This window comes from Dendrobates tinctorius, unplaced genomic scaffold (assembly GCF_039654945.1).
Source record: "Dendrobates tinctorius isolate UK_male_01 unplaced genomic scaffold, ASM3965494v1 ptg000326l, whole genome shotgun sequence".
NCBI classification, from domain to species: Eukaryota; Metazoa; Chordata; class Amphibia; order Anura; family Dendrobatidae; genus Dendrobates; species Dendrobates tinctorius.
In genome coordinates, this window is record NW_027361993.1 from 4,872,255 (window position 1) to 4,897,881 (window position 25,627).

The 25,627-nt window shown below is 46.8% G+C and overlaps 1 protein-coding gene across 4 annotated transcripts in view; it reads left to right on the forward strand.

Annotated features, from left to right (window-relative positions):
* Nucleotides 1-885: 885 nt before the first annotated feature.
* Nucleotides 886-25,627, forward strand: part of ARHGEF16 (Rho guanine nucleotide exchange factor 16) — a 132,462-nt gene continuing 107,720 nt past the window's right edge. The window contains exon 1 of one of the 4 annotated variants that reach the window (XM_073561700.1): nucleotides 886-998. In XM_073561700.1, coding sequence (XP_073417801.1) covers nucleotides 936-998 — 63 coding nt within the window. In that variant the 5' untranslated portion in view covers nucleotides 886-935. Of the gene's footprint in view, nucleotides 999-3,251; nucleotides 3,408-3,619; nucleotides 3,640-25,627 lie in introns of those variants that run through there. The other 3 variants (XM_073561702.1, XM_073561701.1, XM_073561703.1) reach the window with 3 other exon arrangements.

A 25,627-nucleotide genomic window follows, 5' to 3' on the forward strand; every position in this document is an offset into this window, starting at 1 on the left:
AACGCCATATCTGCATCCACATATCGTACATGTACGATATATATGCGCCGAAAGGCAGTGGCCGCAGCTTATAGCTGAAAAATGAGGTGACAGGTTCCCTTTAAAAAACGCTCTAAAAACTGAACAAAGTACACAGCAATGATTGTTGTGCACATGTTCCGTCTTATATCACATCTATTAAAGGGTATATCTGGGAGTTTGCAAAAATCAAAAAATTGCAAACAAAAACATCAGTTGCATGCTATATGCAGGGTAGTACCACACAATGGTGGTCTGCCCGCAATAAAGATACACACCAACTCCAATAAAGTGGAGAAACACAGGAGAATACGGAGTATAAAGTAAACAAGTTTAATTTTTTATTAAAGTAGTTCATAACAATTAGAATATAACATGACACCTTTCAGGAAACATCAAGACCCATGGAGAGACTACTCACAAATCCATCATTATTTCCCAAATCCCTTGCATCCTGTGATGTTAAAAAGTGCAAGTGTGCTAATAGATGAGTCAAGGTAAAGAACCACCTAACAACATTCTTCAGTAGAAAGCCCAAATTGGGCAGGTTCTTACCCAGACACGATGAGTAGAACCCCTGGTCAGATGGTAATGCCCTAACGCACGCTTCTCGTGCGTATGACGCTGCTTTCTCAACTATCAAAAAATGTATTTAAGCACTAACAGGTAGGTAATTGCAACTTACCTGCCTGTTGTGCCCAACGCCATTTTTTGGCTTCGACCCATAGCAGTCACAAACTGCTCCTGTCATGGAGTCAGCTGCATGCGCTGATGCGACAGGGAGGGACTGCCGAGGTAATTCTGATTGACAACCGGCAGTTAGGCAGCGGGGATCTTGCTGTCAATCAGAATGACCTCAGAAGTCCTGCCTTTTCAGCAGAGCGGACTGCAAAAGAAGACTTCGCTGTGTCGATGTGATGTCAGCGGAGGAGTGGTGTGTGACCACTCTGTGCCGGGGAAGAACGGCGCCATGCACTAAGGTATTTAAGTTGCAATTACCTGCCTGCAAGTGCTAAGATACATTTTTTTTTTTTTTTTAAAGTCCCAGATACCCCCTTCCACCTCTTCAGGGTTCGTAAATCCTGAAGCAGTTAAAAGAAGTGACATGTGTGTAGATGGGTAGGTAGCTGGCTTAGTGATAGGAAAAAAAGAGTGGTTATTAATGGGGCATACTCCGATTGGGCCAGGGTTACTAGTGGGGGACCACAGGGTTCTGTATTGGCCCCATACTATTTAATATATTTATTAATGATCTAGTGGATGGCTTACAGAGTAAAATATCAGTATTTGCAGATGATACAAAACTATGTAAGGTAGTTAACACAAAGGAGGACAGTTTGCAACTACAGACAGATTTGAGTAAACTGGAGAATTGGGCTGAAAAATGGCAAATGAGGTTTAACACAGATAAGTGTAAGGTTATGCACATGGGAAGGAGAAACAGATGCTACAATTACTTACTAAATGGGAAACGGCTGGGGAAATCAGACATGGAAAAAGACTTAGGCATCTTAGGCCTGTTTCACACTTCCGTTTTTTCAAATCCGTCAAAATCCGTTGTTTTCCGTAAAAAAACGGATCCGCCATTTTTTGCAGGATCCGTTTTTTTTTTGTCCCATAGACTTCCATTACGGTTACCGCGGATCCGTCAAAAAAACGGATCCGTTTTTAAAAAAACGGATCCGTTTGCATCAGTTTCCGTCAAAAAAACGGAAACGGATCCGTTTGGCGGACACAAAAACGGAAGTGTGAAACAGGCCTTAGTCAATAAGAAGCTAAATTGGAGTGCCCAGTGTCAGGCAGCTGCCACCAAAGCAAATAGGGTCATGGGATGTATTAGAAGAGGTCTGGGGACACGAGATGAAAGCATAATTCTCCCTCTGTACAAATCACTCGTCAGACCACACTTGGAGTATTGTGTGCAATTTTAGACGCCGGTGCTCAAGAAAGACATTACTGAACTTGAAAGGGTTCAAAGGCGGGCTACTAAAATGATAAATGGAGTTGGTTCACTACAATACCCAGAAAGGTTATCAAAATTAGGTCTATTTACTCTAGAATAGAGAAGACTTAGGGGAGACCTAATATATATGTACAAGTATATCAGAGGGCAATACAGAGATCTCTCCAATGAACTGTTTGTACCAAGGACTGTGACAAGAACAAGGTGGCATTCTCTTCGTTTGGAGGAAAGACAATTTCTGCACCAGCATAGAAGAGGGTTCTTCATGGTAAGAGCAGTGAGGCTCTGGAATTCTCTTCCTGAGGAAGTGGTGATGGCCAACTCACTGAATGAATGTAAGAAAGGAATGGATGCTTTTCTTGTGAGTAACAGTATAGAAGGTTACGAATAACAGAATATTATAGGTAGATGGTTGACCCAGCTTAGGGGAAGGAATTTTTTTCCCTATGGAGAAAATTGGCTTCTACTCTGTGGGTTTTTTGCCTTCCCCAGGATCAACAATGCAGAACAGCTGCACTAAAAATAGGCTGAACTAGATGGACATAAGGTCTTCCTTCAAAACTATGTTACTATGTTACTATGACATGCTTGTTCTTGGCAATATAAAGTGAAAGATGCCGGTGGTGTAGCCACCGCAAGAAAAATGGCGAAACTGCTGAAAATGCTGCTTCAGGAAAACAACCACTTCACCTGGGAAAACTCGCAGGGCAATGTCGGATTCTAAAAGGTGCGTAATCCGCACCATTGTAGCAGAGTTTTTCAAAGCAAAATATTAGAAAGTATCAAAAACAAAATGTTATATATATAACACACGAACAAGAGCAGAGTCAAAAATGCAATGTAAAAAGGCAAGTAACCTAGTTTACTAAACAGGTGCAGAAAACCTGCAACATCAAAAGCTCATCGTGGGAACGTAGCCTACCAAAGACTGAACGTGTGCGCCGCAATGTTGTTTTGGCATTGCTAAGCATTATGCCTATTTTTTAGGCAGCTTTCTGTGCTCTTTCAGATTGGATGCCACTCAGAAGAGGTATGCACATAACAATTGGGAGGAACCTCTCCAAATCCTTGAAGTTCCAAAATTTGGATGTTCTGCACAGAAAACTTTTGAAAAAAAAAAGTCTTCTGTGTGCTCGTAGCCTTACAGCAATTATTTCTAGGAAGCTGTGACAAAAGTAAAGAACTGGGTGATTCCAGTTTGTGCAGCACTGGGCCTCCTCCTCTCCTGTCCTGCACACACCTGGGTGATGTCAGCAGTATTACTTACAGGCTCTGGGCTGAGCCAGCAGACTGAGACACAGGAAGTGAGTGCAGGGAGGAGAATGGGGACTGAGAGCAGAGAAGAGAGCAGCACCCAAGACCATAGATAATAATGGGGGCCACCAGGAGCCAAGACCACTGCTGCTAACCCAAGTCACACAGGCAGGTAAGACAAGAGGCAGGGGCTTATTTCCCATATTCTCCTCTTATAAGAAAACTTTCTGGCAAGCAGATGTCCATAAGTCCAGTCTCTTCCCCCTCAGTCCTGGGAATGTATCTGCAGCTCTCACCACTGGGATCTGCTGTTATGATGCAGATCTTTGTGTTCTAACATGACAACTTTTGGAGTTTGGGCTGTGTGCTTTCTGCGAAGACTTGAATGTGTTACTTTGTAGCAAGTAAGTGAGGTTTGTCCATTGTTGCTAATGAGCTGTAAGGATACATTGTTGCATACTAATAAGTCACTGTGATTCTTTGTTTCTTTGATTTCCATCAGTGGTTGCTAAATAAATGTGCGGTAAAAGCGGAGTTATGTACAATGTTACCAGAGATCTGCCTAATATTTTGTAAACGCCACATTTAATATTGATTTTCAGCCGGTAAGCATTTTGCTCTAGGACTTTTTGCAAGGTGGCACGTGGAAAGTCCAGATTGTCAAGAATGCGATACGCCAATCTAATGTTGGAGTGGCTCCATCTTTATAAGTTTGATGGAATTTTTAACCGTATGATCAGACGCGGTCACGCTTGTTGTTTTATGATGCTAGCCATGAATGTGGAAGGCCACAGCGATTAATGTCCTACAAACGTGCTCCGGGTTTATGGGATTTGGGGCTGGTGACTGTTCTTGATATTAAAGTTGTGCCGTCATCACGGGAAAATGGGAACTCGTAATACTGAAACGCCAAGAGGAGAAATGTCATGTGACATGTCACTGGAAGACAAAAACTTGGCACAAAACACAACGTGTGAAGCTTTTTAGGTATGCCCAGTTTTAGAACTGGACATGCTGAGAGTTGTAGTTCATCAGCAACTGGGGAGCCACAGGTAGTAGATGTAGTAGTGCACCCCGGTAACTCCCATGTGGTGACACTTTAATATTTAATTATATAAGCCACACACAAAAAATAAATTAATATATTCAGAGGGGTTTCTCTTTTTTTGTGTTGCTGCATGACATTTGATGGGTGAATGCTCCACCAATAATTCTGCTTTCTAATCCCCCCCCCCCCCAAAAAAAAAAAATCTGCTTTGCTGTTTTGCTAGTTTGTGCCCCCTCCCTTCTGCTTGTGTCTCTCCCTAGCCTGAAGGCGTAAGCCAGGGAAGATCCATCCCAGTCTTGTATTTCTTTACATTTGCCTCTTGAAAGACAGGAAAGAGGGACAAAGTGGATTCTCTCAGGCAAGAGGATGGGCTTGATTATTCTAATGACATAACGATCAAACTCTGTCAGTGTCAACTTAGTGTGATCCGATTCACTCGGATGAGACAATTGTCACTAGTGAGGAGAAGATGGAGAATGTGTAATTTTTCCATTGTCGGAGTCCATGGAGGTCGGGCAGCACTCGGATGACATCCGAGTGCAGTCCGATGGTTTACACGCACCCATAGACTTGTATGGGTGCACATGATCCAGTCATCGGATGCACTCGCAGTCTCGCGCTATACTGCGATATATATATATATATGTGTGTATTTTTTTTTTCCTTCTTCTTTGTCATGCCAAATCTGTATAAGGAAAAACTGCTAATCAGCACTGCCCCACAGTATAACGCTAGTCAGAGTGCTATCTGAGAAAACATCAGACAGCACTTGTCTGAGTTATACACTCGTGTGATCGCGCACTCACCTGATGATGCTTCCAAAGTGCCACCCACAAAGAACTGGCTTTAGAGGGAATCTGTTGTCAGCTTTTCCATTCTAAGCTAAAGCTATAACCTTTATCTTCTCTATTATTGCAGTCTATCTACCTGAATCTAAGCCCTGAACTTCCCCCTACGTATACTGAGAAATACCTTATATAGTTCTGGCACAGTCTGGTTTGGCGGCTTTTTTTTCTTCTTTTTCTCGGGACCTCCTCAGACCATGCACGTTCCGTTCTTCTGGCTTGATTGATGTGGATTAGTGATGAGCGAGCATGCTCTGGTGCTAACCGAATGACTTCGGCGTGCTCGAAAAATAAGAGCCCCAGGTGCCTTCTAGCGATGTCATCACTCATCCAAAATTTGCAGAATGATTGCTGAGGCTGAATAGTGGAGATACTGTTTACGTCCTTAGGACACAGGGAGTAGATACAATTGAAACTGGGGCATACTTCCCAACCCTTCAGATTCCAGCGAAGCATTCCTGGGACACATTCCCAAATCTAGGAATGTCCCTCTGGGATGGCTGAAGGGTATGCCGCATTACATTGCATATCACAGATAAGTGGTCACTTCTGAGCATAAGAAAGTCCCAGTTCACATGTGAAGACACTGTAGCGGGTTGATTGTGTCCCAGTAGGGCGGGTGAGAGGAACTCTAGGCATCTGATACTGAATAAGTCCCTGAGGCAGAGGGGTTTTTCCTCTTGTTTTGATTTGCAATGTCATGAACGCTCTCCTATCGAGCTGCTTTGTCCACTGATGAATTATCAATATGCACAAAAAGGGTGTAGGCCTGATATAAAGACTTTAGCTTGAAATCCAAGATCCTAGTTTGGGATCATGAGTCACATTATAAGGAAACCAGTTTTACAGGAGAAAAGAAGCGACAAGCCTGTAGGAATCCGAAACTGAAAGGTTCAGGGGGTGTAACATGAATGTACTGAATCCCAGTGATCCTTTCCGAACTCCGAAATGTGACAATGGATAATATACCACAACAATGCAGCAAAAATGCCATGTACAACACTTAGTTTTGCAGTTGGTGTTTAAAGAAAAAAAAAAAATTTTAAACCAGAAGATTTATAAACCATAAATGCAAAAGATATAACATTGCGGGCCCAGCACTTTATAATAGGATAATGGAATGTCAATCTTTACAGACATTTAAAGGGTAATTAATCTCCAAGTGTGAAGTCATCCCCTATCCCTGGGATAACCGATGGCAGCGCAGTCAAAAATTTGTATTTGTTGAGACATTTTGCGCCAGTAAAGTTGCAAAGAAAACGCTTAAAGGAAGAAAATAGGCAAGCAAAATTAATGAATCATGTTCGCCATTTTGATGGATTTGGCACAAAAAAAAATCTCGGCAAAACCGCTAGTTGAAAATGGAAAGAGACAGAATGATGAACCGGGCCCAACTATTTGGGTTGTTCTTTATCCATGGAAGTTTCTATTGCTAGTCGGCAAAAAAAACTCTGATGGAATTGTCTACTTGGCTTTTGATTTAAGGCCCCGTTACACTAAACGATGCACCAGCGATCCTGACAACGATACAACATTCTCAGGATCGCTGGTGCATCGCTACATGATCGCTGGTGAGCTGCCAAACAGGCAGCTTCAGCAGCGATCAGCACCAGCGATGACGCTGGTTTCTAAGGTAAATATCGGGTTACTAAGCGACGCACGTCACTTAGTTACCCGATGTGTACCTGTGGGGAGGAGGACTCCCAGACAGTGAAAGGACAGGTACCCAGGGGACCGCCATCAGAGTTCCTGAGGGAACGATACTGGGAAGACAGTAAAAGGAAAGACTTGACTGAAGTTGTCAGGGAAACAGGGGGCGGGGCAAGCTTAAAAGGAGCAGGGGGCGCGCTGAAGTGGCAGTTGACAGAGAGCAGGACAACAGCCAGGAAGCCGTGTGAGACAGAGAGGACCGAGGGAGCAGACGGTGTGTTGTGGAGAGACCGACAGTGGCCTGTGAAAGGAAAGCTGCGGACTCGCCGACTAGTGACACGTGAGAGACTTGCACCGGCGGCCGCTCCCCGCATACGGTCCCATACAGCGACTCCCGCTGCTTCCCACCCTGTTGTGACAAGGTGGCTACCTCAGGCAACCGCAGCGACGACAGACCATTCCTTTACAGCGGTCAGAACACTGCCCCCCTGCCTTCTCCCACAGCTGCGGCCCTGTCATCACCAGCCCCAGGGGGCGCCACCTCGCTACAGGCGGTAGTAGAGGCCCCCGTCCGGTTTGCTCAGAGCAGAGGTCGGTGAACGGTTAGATTTTGAGACTGCGTCATAACCCCGCGGTGAGACGAGAGCCGCAAGGAGACGCCTGTTGCGCCCATCGGCACAGTTTCTTCAGGGCCTGTTGCGCCCCACTGGCACAGTTTCTTCGGGGTCTGTTGCGCCCAGCTCCATCCCGGAATATCAACGACCTCTACGTGGCCACGCCTGTGATCCTGGCAGACCCCTGGAAGGATAAGTTTATTATAAGAGATAAGGACTCCCCAGTTTGGTCATACGTGGCCTATAGCACCCGGGCCAACCGGGTTAGTCGCATTACCCATAAGAAAGTGTTGTTAGGTTTGTTGAGTCCCTGCGTGGACTGGTTGCTGTAAATACATTTTTTTTTTTTTTTTTTTTTTTATGGTTGCTCAATATAGCCCCAGCGGCTACAGTTTATAAAAGTTATTTCCACAAACCACACTCAGTCTTGTGTCTCGTCACTGCATCCTGCGAACCTGCTAGAACCCTACACACCTTGGAAACCTGCGTGCTCGCGCCGGGAGCTGCGAGCATGCAGGTTTCTAAGGTAAACATCAGGTAACTAAGTGACGCGCTCCACTTAGTAACCCGATATTTACCTTAGAGACCAGCTCCCAGCGCCTGCTTAGAGCGTTGGGAGCCTCGCTGATTGTTGGCTCCCGCTGCCACACGCAGCGATGCGCGCTGGCCAGCGGGAGACCAAAGATCAAAAAACAGCCGTGCACGATCAACGATACCCAGCGGGGGGCCGGTCACTGATCCCCCCCCCATCACAAAAACAGCGATCTCGGTAGCGAGATTGCTGTGTGTGATGGGGCCTTTAGTCCTCCTACAGTACAGTGTCCATCCTTGATCAAACATAATTTAGATATTGACTTAGTTGGAACTGACCCAGCTCCCTAGTGCTGTAAGAAACGGAGTGCGTGGGTGTACGCTAGTCAACCAGTGGGGAGTAGCCCTATTGCTCACGTAAGCTCATAAACAGCCTTTTGTAGCTGTGGCTAGCCACCACGTAATGTGTATGGTGGTGTCCTGAAGGTCCTCAATGGTAAGGTTGAACAGTGTATGGGAGGATCAGGAGTAATTCTTGTTCATCGGGTGACAAGCCTTCAGCAAAGAACGTATACATATTAGATTATAAGTATTGCATAGAAGATACCCTTGCCTGCTAATTATCTGATTTTGGTGTAGAGACGATTAGCTTATGGCTACCTTAGGTTCAATATACAGTGGGGCAAAAAAGTATTTAGTCAGTCAGCAATAGTGCAAGTTCCACCACTTAAAAAGATGAGAGGCGTCTGTAATTTACATCATAGGTAGACCTCAACTATGGGAGACAAACTGAGAAAAAAAAATCCAGAAAATCACATTGTCTGTTTTTTTTTTCATTTTATTTGCATATTATGGTGGAAAATAAGTATTTGGTCAGAAACAAGCAATCCAGATTTCTGGCTCTCACAGACCTGTAACTTCTTCTTTAAGTCTCCTCTTTCCTCCACTCATTACCTGTAGTAATGGCACCTGTTTAAACTTGTTATCAGTATAAAAAGACACCTGTGCACACCCTCAAACAGTCTGACTCCAAACTCCACTATGGTGAAGACCAAAGAGCTGTCAAAGGACACCAGAAACAAAATTGTAGCCCTGCACCAGGCTGGGAAGACTGAATCTGCAATAGCCAACCAGCTTGGAGTGAAGAAATCAACTGTGGGAGCAATAATTAGAAAATGGAAGACATACAAGACCACTGATAATCTCCCTCGATCTGGTGCTCCACGCAAAATCCCACCCCGTGGGGTCAGAATGATCACAAGAACGGTGAGCAAAAATCCCAGAACCACGCGGGGGGACCTAGTGAATGAACTGCAGAGAGCTGGGACCAATGTAACAAGGCCTACCATAAGTAACACACTATGCCACCATGGACTCAGATCCTGCAGTGCCAGACGTGTCCCACTGCTTAAGCCTGTACATGTCCGGGCCCGTCTGAAGTTTGCTAGAGAGCATTTGGATGATCCAGAGGAGTTTTGGGAGAATGTCCTATGGTCTGATGAAACCAAACTGGAACTGTTTGGTAGAAACACAACTTGTCGTGTTTGGAGGAAAAAGAATACTGAGTTGCATCCATCAAACACCATACCTACTGTAAAGCATGGTGGTGGAAACATCATGCTTTGGGGCTGTTTCTCTGCAAAGGGGCCAGGACGACTGATCCGGGTACATGAAAGAATGAATGGGGCCATGTATCGTGAGATTTTGAGTGCAAACCTCCTTCCATCAGCAAGGGCATTGAAGATGAAACGTGGCTGGGTCTTTCAACATGACAATGATCCAAAGCACACCGCCAGGGCAACGAAGGAGTGGCTTCGTAAGAAGCATTTCAAGGTCCTGGAGTGGCCTAGCCAGTCTCCAGATCTCAACCCTATAGAAAACCTTTGGAGGGAGTTGAAAGTCCGTGTTGCCAAGCGAAAAGCCAAAAACATCACTGCTCTAGAGGAGATCTGCATGGAGGAATGGGCCAACATACCAACAACAGTGTGTGGCAACCTTGTGAAGACTTACAGAAAATGTTTGACCTCTGTCATTGCCAACAAAGGATATATCACAAAGTATTGAGATGAAATTTTGTTTCTGACCAAATACTTATTTTCCACCATAATATGCAAATAAAATGAAAAAAAAACAGACAATGTGATTTTCTGGATTTTTTTTTCTCAGTTTGTCTCCCATAGTTGAGGTCTACCTATCATGTAAATTACAGACGCCTCTCATCTTTTTAAGTGGTGGAACTTGCACTATTGCTGACTGACTAAATACTTTTTTGCCCCACTGTATGTTAGAGCAGTGGTTCCCAAACTCCAGTCCTCGCGGACCCCAACAGGTCATGTTTTCAGGATTTCCTTAGTATTTCACAGGTGATGGAAGTATCAAGACATCAGGAATTCCCTCACATGTGTAACACTATGTAAAGCCTGAAAACATGACCTGTTGGGGTCCGCGAGGACTGGAGTTTGGGAACCACTGCGTTAGACCAAAGTGGAAAACTTTGCTGTGAGATTGGCACATGATAAAGTGCTTTTACACTGAAAGATTAAGTACTTGACACCTCTATAAGTCCTGCAGGCCAATATCACAGCAAAGTTTTCTACTTTGGTGTAACATACAGTGCCTACAAGTAGTATTCAACCCCCTGCAGATTTAGCAGGTTTGATAAGATGCAAATAAGTTAGAGCCTTCAAACTTCACACAAGAGCAGGATTTATTAACAGATGCATAAATCTTACAAACCAAAAAGTTATGTTGCTCAGTTAAATTTTAATAAATTTTAAACATACAAGTGTGGGTCAATTATTATTCAACCCCTAGGTTTAATATTTTGTGGAATAACCCTTGTTTGCAATTACAGCTAATAATCGTCTTTTATAAGACCTGATCAGGCCGGCACAGGTCTCTGGAGTTATCTTGGCCCACTCCTCCATGCAGATCTTCTCCAAGTTATCTAGGTTCTTTGGGTGTCTCATGTGGACTTTAATCGTGAGCTCCTTCCACAAGTTTTCAATTGGGTTAAGGTCAGGAGACTGACTAGGCCACTCCAACACCTTGATTTTTTGCCTCTTGAACCAGGCCTTGGTTTTCTTGGCTGTGTGCTTTGGGTCGTTGTCTTGTTGAAAAATGAAATGACGACCCATCTTAAGATCCTTGATGGAGGAGCGGAGGTTCTTGGCCAAAATCTCCAGGTAGGCCGTGCTATCCATCTTCCCATGGATGCGGACCAGACGGCCAGGCCCCTTGGCTGAGAAACAGCCCCACAGCATGATGCTGCCACCACCATGCTTGACTGTAGGGATGGTATTCTTGGGGTCGTATGCAGTGCCATCCAGTCTCCAAACGTCACGTGTGTGGTTGGCACCAAAGATCTCGATCTTGGTCTCATCAGACCAGAGAACCTTGAACCAGTCTGTCTCAGAGTCCTCCAAGTGATCATGAGCAAACTGTAGACGAGCCTTGACATGACGCTTTGAAAGTAAAGGTACCTTACGGGCTCGTCTGGAACGGAGACCATTGCGGTGGAGTAAGTTACTTATGGTATTGACTGAAACCAATGTCCCCACTGCCATGAGATCTTCCCGGAGCTCCTTCCTTGTTGTCCTTGGGTTAGCCTTGACTCTTCGGACAAGCTTGGCCTCGGCACGGGAGGAAACTTTCAAAGGCTGTCCAGGCCGTGGAAGGCTAACAGTAGTTCCATAAGCCTTCCACTTCCGGATGATGCTCCCAACAGTGGAGACAGGTAGGCCCAACTCCTTGGAAAGGGTTTTGTACCCCTTGCCAGCCTTGTGACCCTCCACGATCTTGTCTCTGATGGCCTTGGAATGCTCCTTTGTCTTTCCCATGTTGACCATGTATGAGTGCTGTTCACAAGTTTGGGGAGGGTCTTAAATAGTCAGAAAAGGCTGGAAAAAGAGATAATTAATCCAAACATGTGAAGCTCATTGTTCTTTGTGCCTGAAATACTTCTTAATACTTTAGGGGAACCAAACAGAATTCTGGTGGTTTGAGGGGTTGAATAATAAATGACCCTCTGAATAAACTTTTCACAATTTAAAAAAAAATTAAACAAAGAAATAACATTCTTTTTTGCTGCAGTGCATTTCACACTTCCAGGCTGATCTACAGTCCAAATGTCACAATGCCAAGTTAATTCCGAATGTGTAAAACTGCTAAATCTGCAGGGGGTTGAATACTACTTGTAGGCACTGTATATTGGACCTAAGGTAGCCATAAGCTAATCTTCTCTACACCAACAAAACCTTTTTTTAGGGCCACATCACATTTCAAGTGACTTTGAGGGGCTAATATAACATAAAATACCCAAAAGTGACACCATTCTAAAAACTGCATCCCTGGAGGTGCTCAAAACCACATTTAAGAAGTCTATTAACCCTTCAGGTGCTTCACAGTAATTATAGGAATGTGGAAGGAAAAAATTAACATTTAACTTTGTCACAACAATTTTACTTTAGACCCAAACTTTTTTATTTTTACAAAGGTAACAGGAAAAAATGGACCACAACATTTGTTGTGCAATTTCTCTTGAGCATAAAAATACACCATGTGTAGAGGAAAACCACTGTTTGGGCACAAGGAAGAGCTCAGAAGGAAAGGCGCGCCATTTGACTTTTTGAATGCTAATTTTTACAGCAAATTTTACAGATTCCATGTTGTGTTTGGAGAGCCCCTGAAGTGCCTAAACAGTGTAAACTGCCCACAAGTGACCCCATTTTGGAAACTAGACTCTTGAAGAAATGTATCTACATATGTGTGGTGAGCACCTTGAACCCCCAAGTGCTTCACAGAAGTTTATAACATTTAGTGAAAATAAAAAAAAAACAATCACATTTTCTCCCACAGAAAAATGGATTTTGGCCCCAAATTTTGCACTTTCACAAGAGTAACAGATGAAATTACACCAAACAATTTGTTGTGCAACTTCTCCTGAGTATGCCAATACCTCATAAGTGGGGGTAAACTACTCCTTTTGTTCACAGCGGAGCTCCGAAAAGGAGTGACGTTTTGGAACATGGACTTTGGAATGGTTTGCTGATGTTATGTCTCGTTTGGAGAGCCCCTGATGTGCCTAAACAGTGGAAACCCTCCCCCCCCCCCCCCCCACAAGTGACACCATTTTGGAAGCTAGACCCCCCCCCCCCAGCAACGTATCTAGATGTGTGGTTAGCACCTTGAAAGCCCAGCTGTTTCACAGAAGTTTAGAACTTAGAGCTATGAAGATAAAAAAACAAATTACATTTTTCCCACAAAAAAATTTCAGCCCCCAATTTTTTTTTTTTTTTCACAAGGATAGCAGGATAAAATGAACCCAAAAATTTGTTGTGCGATTTCTCCCGAGTATGCCAATAACCCATAGGCGGTTGAAAACTACTTTTGAGGCACAGTACAAAGCCTGGAAGTGGAGAAGTAGAGTTCAAATTTGGTTGTAATGGTTTGATCGTGCCATGTCACATTGGCTGAACGCTTAAGGTGCTAGAACAGCAAAACACCCCCATAAGAGACCCCATTTTAGAAACTACACCTCTTGGTGAATTTACCTAGGGGTGCAGTGATCATGTTGACACCACAGGTGGGTTACCGAATATTATACCATTTTGGCAATGAAGAAAAAATTAATTACGCTTTTGCCTCCAAAATTTTGTTTCTGCCCCAGATTTTACCATTTCACACTGGAATATGGGTAAAAATGGCACCAAAATCTGTCCCACAACTTCTTCTGAATGTAGAAATAACCCATATGGAGCAGTACTACTGTACTGCTCCATATGGGTTATTTCTACATTCAGAAGAAGTTGTGGGACAGATTTTTGTGCCATTTTTACCCATATTCCAGTGTGAAATGGTAAAATCTGGGGCAGAAACAAAATTCCTTAACCATTCAGCGAGTCTCAGGAGGGACTGAGTGCTAATGGGAAATAGCGCTCCATCTCTCCATATGGCTAAGCAGTACTGTTATATAAGAGGCATCCTGGAGCATAGATTTTCCTAGAATAGTTTGTGGACTCCATGTACAGAGCCCCTAAGTGCTAGAAGAGCAGAATCCCCCCTCAAGTGACTCCATTTTGGAAATTATACCCCTTTGAGAATTTATCTACAGGTGTAGTTGTAGGGTTCTAGCAGGTTCTCAGGATGCAGTGACGAGACACTGTATGACTTGTATAATGAACTTATATAAATTGAAGCCACTAGGGCTATACTGAACAGACAAAACTGGGGAACAAGCAATCTGTCCTCGCAGGGACTCGGTGAACTAAACGGTTACTTTTTGTGTAACTGCGAGTAACCCGGCTAGTCCGGGTGACGGAAGCCAGACTATGGCCAAACTATAACACGTATTTTCAAGAGTCCACTTATCCTTCCATGCGTCGCTCAGGATTGCAGATGCGGACGCTTAGAGGTCGTTGATGCGACTACCTTGACCCCTCCATCTTCCGGGAAGGTTTGGGCTCGTCGGGCCCTGAAGAAACTGTGCCGGTGGGGCGCGGTAATGACGCAGTCTCTAAATATAACCGTTCACCAAACTCTGCTCGGTCCCTTAGCAAACCGGACGGGGGCCTCTACTACCACCTGTAGCGAGGTGGCGCCCCCTGGGGCCGGTGATGACAGGGCCGCAGCTGTGGGAGAATTCAGGAAGGCAGTGTCCTGACCGCTGTAAAGGAATGGTCTGCCATCACTGCGGTCGCCGGAGGTAGCCGCCTTGTCACAACATGGTGGGAAGCAGCGGGAGTCGCTGTATGGGACCGTATGCAGGGAGCGGCCGCCGGTGCAAGTCTCTCACGTGTCACTAGTCGGTGAGTCCACCGCTTTCCTTTCACAGGCCCCTGTCGGTCTCTCCACAACACACCGTCTGCTCCCTCGGTCCTCTCTGTCTCACACGGCTTCCTGTCTGTTGTCCTGCTCTGTCAACTGCCACTTCAGCGCGCCACCTGCTCCTTTTTAAGCATGCCCCGCCCCCTGTTTCCCTGACAACTTCAGTCAAATCTTTCTTTTTACTGTCTTCCCAGTATTGTTCCCTCAGGAACCCTGATGGTGATCCCCTGGGTACCTGTCCTTTCACTGTCTGGGAGTCCTCCCCCCCCCCCCCCCCACCCTGTAAGCTCGCCAGTCCTCGGGCGATGGCCTTAGTCTATTGAGATCTGTCTGTAGAGGTTTCAATGTTCGTTGCCATATGAATTGATCTTGCTCATATCGTTCAGGGGGTTTGCCGGCTGTTGACCGCTCGGAGCGTCTAAATTCGACTGAGGTAGCGTCGTCTGGCGTGGTGGACATCGGTGGTCTGATTGGTGCGGGTGGGCTAATTGTGTCAGATGATTCATTACTGAGTGGAGGGCCTCCGGGTCCTGGGAGACAATCTTCGTCGTCGTCCGGGTCCCAACATACGGAAGACGGTTCAGATGTCGACGGGATAGGCTCCGGTTGCTTCGGGTCGGAGGAAGTACATGGGCGTAACATATTACGATGCACAACACGAGTGGGCAGTGTTTCATCCTCCTCGGGTCGTATTTCGTACACCGGTCCGTCCGGATGGATACGGCGTAAGACCCGATAAAGACTTTCTTCCAAATGCGGCTCCAGTTTGTTCTGGGGGTGTTGATCTAGTACAAGCACCCGGTCCCCGCTTTGGAGGTGAGGAGGCGGGGTTGCATTCTTCCCTGGGCGCACCCAGTCTCAGAGCTTAGTGTGTACAATTCGGTGAAGAGTTTGCAGCCGATGGCGATGATTTCGGACCCAAGACGACACTCCAGTCCAAGGCTGAGGCTCTTCGGGGTCTAATTCCACCTCCGTGATCCCTTTACCTTCTCGCCCAAACAACAGGGAATAGGGGGTATAGCCAGTCACTCGATGTACCCTCTTGTTATAGACCCAAACTAATTCGGAAACCTATTTGGGCCAACGGGCCTTCTTGTCACTCTCCAGAGTGCGCAACATCTGAAACAATGTCCGATTAAATCGTTCACAAGCCCCATTCCCTTGCAGGTGATATGGTGTGGTCCGGGATTTGTCAATTCCATAGAGGTGATGTAGATCTTCCATGACTTTCCCCAAAAAACATGCTCCCTGATCAGAATGTATTCCTTGTGGACATCCTATAACATGTATAAAGTTTCTACAAATGGCGGAGGCAGCTGACTCTGCGGTCTGATCCCGAGTGGGGGTGACCACAGTTAACTTGGTGAAATGATCTACCATAACGAGACAGTGTTCGTATCCCTGAAATGCGGGCCCAATGGTCAGATAATCCACTGTCAGGAGCTCAAGGGGCGCTGAGGTCACAATAGTCGGTGTTGCAGCTCGCTGAGCGGGTGGTTTGGCTAGTTCACACAAGTGGCAGGTCCGGCAAATTTCGTCCACAACAGCCGGCAAGCGCAGGTGGTAAGCTTTCTGTTGCAGCCAATGCAAAGTTGTTTTTTTTTTTTTGTGTGTTCTGAAATGGGCCCCTTTTTCGTGAGCCTCCCGAGCCAGTACATGAAGTTGCGCTCCTGGAGTAACCACCTGCCAAACCGTCATTGAGGTTGTTTGTGATGTTATTTTACGATACAATAATCCCTTTCGGATAACAAACCTTTCCCATTGTCGCAGCATAAGCAACAGGTCTTGAGTCAAATTTTGCCGTTGAGAGTCAGGGGGTAATTGCCCAGCGGCGACCCATGTCCTAAGAAGGCCAACCTCTTCGTCTTCTTGTTGCTGTTGTATCCACTTATCCCGGGATTGTTCTAATATGCCCCTTGGGGTCTCAGAGGAAGATAATTTTTTTTCTTTTATTGTCAGTTGTGAGCACGGCAGCAGTGAGAGCGAACGGTATTTCCTCTCCTTCTAATTCTTCGTCTCGATTCTGTCCTGGAGTTGTATGTTGAATCTTGGAGAGGGTATCTGCATGGACATTCTCGGCCCCTCTTTTGTAGATAATCTTATAATTGTACTTCGCCATCCGGGCCACCCATTGCTGTTCCAGAGCCCCCAATTTGGCGTTTTCCAAATGAGCCAGCGGGTTGTTGTCAGTTCGCACTACCACCTCGGAGCCCGCTAGGTACTCTGCGAATCTCTCCGTCATAGCCCACACCACTGCGAGGAGCTCGAGCTTAAAATAACTAATTGTCAGGGTTACGCTCGGAGTCATGGAGTGAGCGACTTCCATATGCGATGACTCTCTCCCGGCCATCCTGAACCTGTGACAACACAGCCCCCAGCCCGTGAAGACTCCCGTCAGTGTGCAGGATGAACGGTTGGGAGAAATCCGCATAAGCCAACACTGGGGCATCCGAGAGCGCAGCCTTGAGGTCTCGGAAGGCCTCTTCCTGAGGGTGATGCCACTGGATTTTTCGCCCATTGGCCCCAGCGGTAGACCCCTTCAGCAGGTCATGCAGGGCTCGAGCTCAACATGCAAAATTCTTTACCAAGCAATGGTAATATCCGGCTAACCCTGGAAAAGCCCGCACATCTTTCACAGTCTCGGGGGTAGGCCATTCCTGGATAGCAGCAACCTTCTCCCGGGATGGCCTCACACCCTCCGCCGAAACGACATGACCCAGATACTCAATCTGAGAGCGAAATAGGTGGCATTTCTGAGACTTCACCTTCAACCTGTACTTTTGTAACTGGCTGAGTACCTGTCCCAACCGCTTCAGGTGGTCCTCAAAGGTGGCGGCATAGACTGTCGTCCAGATAGATCAACATAGACTCAAAATTGAGATCTCCCAGACACCGCTCCATCAATTGCTGAAAGGTCCCAGGGGCGTTGGCCTGCCCAAACGGCATCCGATTAAACTCAAACAGTCCCATGGGCAATATGAACGCCGTCTTGGCTCTATCTTGTACCCACTGGCCAAGTCCAGGGTTGAAAAATATGTAGCTTTTCCCAAGGCCGACAGGGATTCTTCTATGCGGGGCAGTGGATATGAGTCTTTAATAGTGCAAGCGTTCAGTTTACGATAATCCACACAATATCGTAGTGTACCATCTTTCTTCCGGACCAACACGATTGGGGCCGCCCAGGGGCTTTGACTTTCCCGTATCACCCCTTTTCGCAGCATTTGGGCCAGCAAACTTTTCACCTCTTGATAGAGTTGTGGCGGAATCTGTCGATATCGTTCCCGGATAAGGGCCGCTCCTGCTGTGGGGATTTCATGAGTGATGGCGGTGGTACACCCAAAATTGTCCTCATGACTAGCAAATACTTCATGGTACTGTCCCAGCAATGTTTTTATCTGTGAGAGTTGGTGCTGCAGTTAATCCAGAAAGCTTGGCCCGCATCTGCTCCAAAATCTTTCGGCCCTTCTCTTGTGCCGAGACTTCGTGGGCCTGTAAGGTTCGTATTGTTACTTCCCAAGGATCCTTGGGGTGTACTTGTAATTGAACCGCAGGAGCTGGCAGCACTTCTTCTAAAGGCCTTACTAGTTTGGCCAGCACAGTCTGTGCTTTCAGAACGGTGTCTTGGTCTTCAAGGTTAACGCAGCGCACCAGGATGGCTCCTTTTTGCACGGTAGCCAGGAAACGGGCCACCAGTATGACAGGAGGTAAGCGCTCCGAGTGACACGGCTCCACCTGCACCTCCACGCCCTCAAAGGGTATCGGGGCTCGAATGGGCAGGGCCACCACAGTCTGTCCAGGAGGTAACACAAGCAGGGGAGTCGCTGGCATGATGACGTTACCAAGAGTCTCGCCTTCCTGGCGGTCCTGATGTACCCGTGCTCCACGCACCAGCTGCTGGAATACCTGTCCCTGGGCTGTGCGAGAACCCCACTGTTTCAGAATCCTCTGTGTAGGCTCATTGAGCAGTAGGTTGCTGAACATTCATGCCTAGGGTGATAGGGTGTTGCTTATCAGCTTCTCCTTGAGTCAGTACCACCCCTCTGGGACCAAGGGAATTACCGCACAGCGTCACTTGCACCCACACCACCCCGGCAACTGGGACCGGCAGTTGGTTGGTAGCTACTAGTCTGATCACGGGCCCCCACTGAGGCCTTGCTGCTTCCGGGAAGTTCTGTTGAAAATACGTTGCAGGCATAGTGGTTACTTGTGACCCCGTGTCCACCAGGCACCGGATGGCCCGGCCCTCCACTGCTGCCCAAACCACCAGGCGTTTTGCTACCAAATCTTCGGGACTTCTACCACCCCTAGTTGTGGTTTTTGGCTCCGAGCGGCGTCCCCCCCCCCCCCCCCCCAGCCCGGAGCCCTTTAGTTTAATGGCGGCCGGGGTGGGTATCTCCCACGCCGCGGACACTCTCGGGCAAAGTGGCCTGGTTCTCCACACTCAAAACACCGGGCCTGTGTAGGTTGACCACCCCGCGGGGAGCGTGATCCCCAGAAGCCGGGGTTAAAGCCAGGTCGTCCAGTCCCGGTCTCGGTTCTTCTCTTTACTTCGGCCAACTCGCCCTTAATACTTTTCAGCTCTTGCTTCATCTCTTCCACCCACTGAGGCTCCTTGACTACATTCGCGGAGGCCTCCACACCTCGGACTTTCCCCACGGGGACCGCCATCCCCTGCTCCTGCTCTTGAGCACGTGCCTGACTTCCCACCTCTGAAAAATCTATTCGGGGATTCATCCTGATCTGTTCCCGCAGTGCCTGTTTGACTAATGGATCGCGCAAAACCAGTCACCAGTAGGTCACGTAGGGTAATGTCAACCGGTCCTGCCCCTACCCCGTCCTTTCTATAGCCGTATGCAGTTCTTGGAGGACATTCATATACTCTATAATCGTCTCCCCCTCTACTTGCATCCGACTAAACAAACGGGTTCTTAACTCTCCCACATCAGTAGGGTCCCCATGGGTCTGTTCTACCATCTGTAACACTTTTTCAAAAGTGTTGCGGTTACCCGTAGGTTTCAACATCACTGACATCCGCGCATCCCCGTCCAGTGCCATGAGTGCCACCTCAGCCTCCATATCAGGGGTCATTGGGTGCATCCGAAAGAGCCCCCGCATCCGCTCTGTCCAGCTCCATAACATAGTATTGGAGCCGGAAAATCTATGCAGGTTGTTCAGCATGGCCCCCAATGATATGCTGGTACGGGGACCCTCGTCATTTGTAGAGTTTACAGCTCTACCCTGATCTGGGGCACCACTGTCTGTGCTCGGAGACTGCATCCTGCCGACTACGCTAAGTGTAGGGTTCTAGCAGGTTCTCGGGATGCAGTGACGAGACACGAGACAGGGTATGACTTGTATAATGAACTTTTATAAATTGAAGCCACTAGGGCTATAGTGAACAGACAAAACGGGGGAACAAGCAATCTGTCCTCACAGGGACTCCATGAACTAAACGGTTACTTTTTGTATAACGGCGAGTAACCCGGCTAGTCCGGGTGACAGAAGCCAGACTATGGCCAAACTATAACACGTATTTTCAAGAGTCCACTTATCCTTCCATACGTCGCTCAGGATTGCAGATGCGGCCACTTAGAGGTCGTTGATGCGGCTACCTTGACGCCTCGATCTTCCGGGAAGGTTTGGGCTCGTCGGGCCCTGAAGAAACAATGCCGGAGGGGCACAACAGGCCCTGAAGAAACTGTGCCGGTGGGGCGCAGCAGGCCCTGAAGAAACTGTGCCGGTGGGGCGCAGCAGGCCCTGAAGAAACTGTGCCGGTGGGGCGCAGCAGGCCCTGAAGAAACTGTGCCGGTGGGGCGCAGCAGGCCCTGAAGAAACTGTGCCGGTGGGGCGCAGCAGGCCCTGAAGAAACTGTGCCGGTGGGGCGCGGTAATGACGCAGTCTCTAAATATGACCGTTCACCAAACTCTGCTCAGGGTCCCTTAGCAGACCGGATGGGGGCCTCTACTACCGCCTGTTGTGAGGTGGCGCCCCCTGGGGCCGGTGATGACAGGGCCGCAGCTGTGGGAGAAGGCAGGGGGGCAGTGTCCTGACCGCTGTAAAGGAATGGTCTGTCATCGCCTGAGGTAGCCACCTTGTCACAACAGGGTGGGAAGCAGCGGGAGTCGCTGTATGGGACCGTATGCGGGGAGCGGGTGCAAGTCTCTCACGTGTCACTAGTCGGTGAGTCCACAGCTTTCCTTTCACAGGCCCCTGTCAGTCTCTCCACAACACACCGTCTGCTCCCTCGGTCCTCTGTCTCATACGGCTTCCTGTCTGTTGTCCTGCTCTGTCAACTGCCACTTCAGCGCGCCCCCTGCTCCTTTTAAGCTTGCCCCGCCCCCTGTTTCCCTGACAACTTCAGTCAAGTCTTTCCTCTTACTGTCTTCCCAGTATCGTTCCCTCAGGAACCCTGATGGCAATACCCTGGGTACCTGTCCTTTCACTGTCTAGGAGTCCTCCTCCCCACACTGTGATGATTTTGACTCCATGGGCGTTTTGCAGAAGCAAGCAGCATTGTTGGATGTTGCGAGTGAAAATTGCAAACTGCCTCTGTAGTGACCAGTACATGGTAGTGCCCGTACATTGTGGCCAGGTTATGCATCTGTAAATTAGGTGGGCTCTCATCGCTACAGAAATGCCAAACGTGTTTAATAACTGTGATTTAGGCAAACCGTGGGGCTCAGAAGGGAGAAGGCAATTTGGATTTGGGAGCACAGAATTTGCTGAATTTTTTTTTTTTTTTTTTTTTTTTTTTTTTTTTTGTGGAGGTGTGGCGCCCTGCGTCTTTACCGCCACAAAAGGTTTAAATATGTTCTGTTTTGTATGTGTTTTGTGAGCAATGGGAGTTATGCTTTCTCTGCTACAGACCACAACACACACACTCACTTGTCTGGAGCTTAGAGCTTTGCAGGCATGCTTTAACTGGGAGGGGCCGAGTTGTTCTCAGTGAACAAGAAGGAGGAAGAACGTCTTGTAAGACGTGCTCGATCCAGGAGTCAGAGCTAAGAAGCATCAGGGTGCCAGCCCCTGGACTATCCATGCTTTCAGAGCAGGGTGGTAAGCTGAGAGACTGCGTGGGATTATACAACCAGCAGAAAAGTGTTTGCCCTCAGAAATACTGCAACAATCTAGGATAAGTGAAGGATAGTGCAAGTGGGAACTTGAGCTGCTTCACAAAGGATGGAAGCTGCTGAAGGCGAAATACACAGTGAGTAGAGGCAATACTGGGAAGTTCTAAACTCCAGAAAGCCTTGGTCCCAGAAGGGATTAGAATAGCAGGAAGTTACACTGAGTCACAGCAGAGAGAAGGATGACTCCCATTCTTCAGAGCAGACTGTAACCTGGTGAGAGTTGTAATATCTCCTCTGAACTGCACCTGAACTACAGTAAATGATTGACTGTTCTTGTGTCCTGCCTTATTACTCCATGCCTTCTACTGGCATCACAATCTCTGAGGGTCTGCCCTGGTTGGAGAGGGTTTAACATCTGTACTGCCATCACCATCTACTCCCCCAGGGATCATCTTCAGTGCCGGCTATACTAGTCGAACACTCCAATTGGCGTCATGAATCACTACATAAACTTTATCCCCATCCAATTCTACCTTTTTACATGACTGCCTGGGGCCACAGACCGTGTAACCGCCACTGTGACATCTCCCATCGAAGTTAATGGGCTCGGTACAGAGCATCCCACGGCCCCTCGGGCGCATCAGAGGTGAGGAGCCATAGCGTTTTTCCAGAGCCTTTGTGCTACCAGTAACATGGAAGCCCCCTATATTTCCGTTAACAGGTAATGGACCTGGGTTGGGACTAGCTTTTTTTTGTGGATTGAGTTGAAGCTTTTAATTGGGAACATTTTACATAACATTTATCCTTTGCTCTTCACTGAGCACTCACATCAGGGTTTCCCTTTAAATCTCCAAGTGATAAATATGAGCTGAGCCTTACTGCAATTTTTGGGAGACAGAATGAACAAATCAACAGCAGGTGAAGAATTGGATTTATTTATTTTTTTATGCCATTTCTAGGGCGGTATAAGTGACTACACTGCTTTAGTCTTCGGGTCTGTGTGATTACAGAGATACCAGATTTATATTGTATTGGGTTTTTGTTTGGCTACTGTCAAACACTAAAATACACTTTTTTTTTCTTTGATTTTTTTTACAAAAACTACATTTTGTATTGCCACATTTTAAGAGAGAACGTTTCCATATTTCAACCAACAGTGTCATGTAAGGTTGTGTTTTTTTGTTTTTTTTTAATATTCTGTGGGATGAGTTGACGCTTTTCATTGGTACCATTTTCGGACTCGGGATATTTTTTGATCACTTTCTATTCCGATTTTTGTGAGGCAGAATAAACAAAAGCCAACAATTCAGGAGTTTTATTTGTTTTTATGCTGTTCCGTGTGTGGTAAAATTTGCAGCTTTATTCTTCAGGTCAGTGTGATTACATTGATACCTCATTTATATTGTATTTTTTTTTTTTTATTGTTTTGGAGCTTAAACACAATAAAAACTATTTTGCAGGAAAAAAAATATATTCTTGCATCGCTTTATTTTGAGAACTATAACTTTTTTTTTTTGTTTTTCCGCTGATGGAGCTGTGTGGCGCCTTGTTTTCTGCAGGACAAGATGATGGTTTCAGTGATGCAATTTTTATTTACATTCGGTTTTTTTTAGCGCGTTTTATTCCACTTTTTGTTTGGTATGAAGTGTGTTGTGGTGGTGTGTTTTTTTTTTTTTTTTTTTTTTTTTTTTTTTTTTCATTAAAGGGGTTAACTAGTGGGACAGTTTTTATAGGTTGAGTCGTATGTGTGTAGTTTCATTGTTTGTTGTTTTTTTTCATATTATTTATGGGTGCAACACATTTAATTTTTATTTCACCTTTTTTATTTTTTTTTTTTTTAACTTGGTCCCTCTATGAGACTTTCACTTTCTGCAGTCTGATCACAGTTATAAGGTATAGGTATGCAGGAGCAGTGCTGTACTTTTATGACCTGTCAGTGCTGCACACAGGTTAGTTAGATCACACACTGCACATGATCTAACTAACTTGCTAGCGTCTGGTGAACCCATGACAATGGTCCAAGGGCGGAGGGGGATTTCTTCCCTCTGCTTGTTTGCTAAATGCAGTGAATGTAGCATTTAGGGGTTAAAGTTCTGGGAGTGGTGTGGGCACCTCTCCTGGCACTGGGAGCTGAGTGTCAGTCAGCTGTCACTCGGCGATCGCGCATGTGTAATAAGCAGGTACTGGGATGCAGTAATACAAATGCTGCAGAGCAGGGATCAACTATATTTAACAGTGGGAAAAATCACAGGGAGATAACAGGGTAAAGAGAGAATACAAAGGTAAAACTTAATAGAAATCTTCACTTATCATGACTCCGCAGCCTGTCACTCTGAGGGCCCAGTGGGTAGCAGAATGCTGGTGATGTTCAGTGTAATGTCTGCTGGCATCCTCGTTTAGCACACAGTCCTTCTTCTGGCGGTAGCCGGTTTTCCTTCGCTGAGCCCCTAGTCCATATATCTGTGGAGTAAGAGATCTCTCCTCAAGGTTCCTCTCGGCGTGGGTCTCCTTGAGCAGCCGCCATGACATGAAGGGCTGCTCTGCAATGCTTTACCCGGAGTGTGTCTCTCTGAATATCAGCCGACACCCAGACGTTCGTACTGAGATGCTCCGTCTATTGCACGCTCCACTGCACACCCACCGGTTTCTGTGAGTATGCCGCCCTTTCTCTTCACGCTGCGGCCTGTTGCTCCCCTCACAGTGGTTGCGGGAAGACCGCTTCAATGGCTGTGCAACCCATTTTACCTCACACTGACTGGCCACGCCCCCTTCACCCTGGTTACTGGCTCGCTCTGGCTGCAGTCTTGTTCCCTCCAGGAACAGGAGGTTCGGCCCCAGCAGTTCCGGACTCGACGCTTCAGCAGCCGTAGCAGCCCGGTCCTCCCTTCTACACATGCACAGCCTCTGTGCGCACAAATTTGACAGGATATGTCTAAGGTCGTAAAGGGGTTGATGGTGGTTATCATGTGCGTTATGGTGCAGGCTATCTTTTTTACTTCAGTTTTTTCATGAAACAGCATTTTTATTGGCCAAATACTTTTTTCTGTTATTTTTTCATACTTTATTTTGAATATTTTTTTTTAAAAAGTTCCCCCCACCCACCAATCGGGCCCCATGCGGTATTATCATCCTGTAATAGTGTCTCTCGTCCTGTAATAATGGTTCCATCTTGTAGTAATGCCCCCAGCTTGTTCTTGTAACAATGCCACACATTATGTTGCTCTTTACACACACCTAGAAATAGGAATCCTTCTCGCCTGATCTCGCTCCCACGACAAACAATGGCCTCTTCCTCCTTCACAGCTGCGGCGGTGCATGGCAGTGATGTCATGCACAGCCATGATGAAGATGCTGAAGATAGCTCCTGGCATCTGATTGACTTACTGGTGTAAGGGTTACGGGGGGCTAGTTCAATGCCCTGCACTCCTTGCACATGTAACTGGTGAAAGCGGTATATTCCATATGTCATGTAATGGTGATATATTGTGTATTGCATTGTACCTATGTTTATATGTTGCGAAGATATAGGGATAGTGTAGGACTTGGATGAGTAGGGGGAGCACAATAGGATAGGGATTAGATGGACCAATAGGATTTGTCTGGTTAGGAGGGGCTAAGAGAGAGTAGTTGGGGAGCTTCCTTTAGTTAGTCAGTGTGAGCCGGGAGCAAGGACAGGACAGTTGTGACCGGGGGAACGATTAAGCAGCAGTAACACGGTGGTGGAGGAATATCAGGGCAGCATAAGAATGGTAGCAGCTAACTTCATGGGAACAACACTTAACGTCCAAGGCCTATGGCCTGGAAATGAA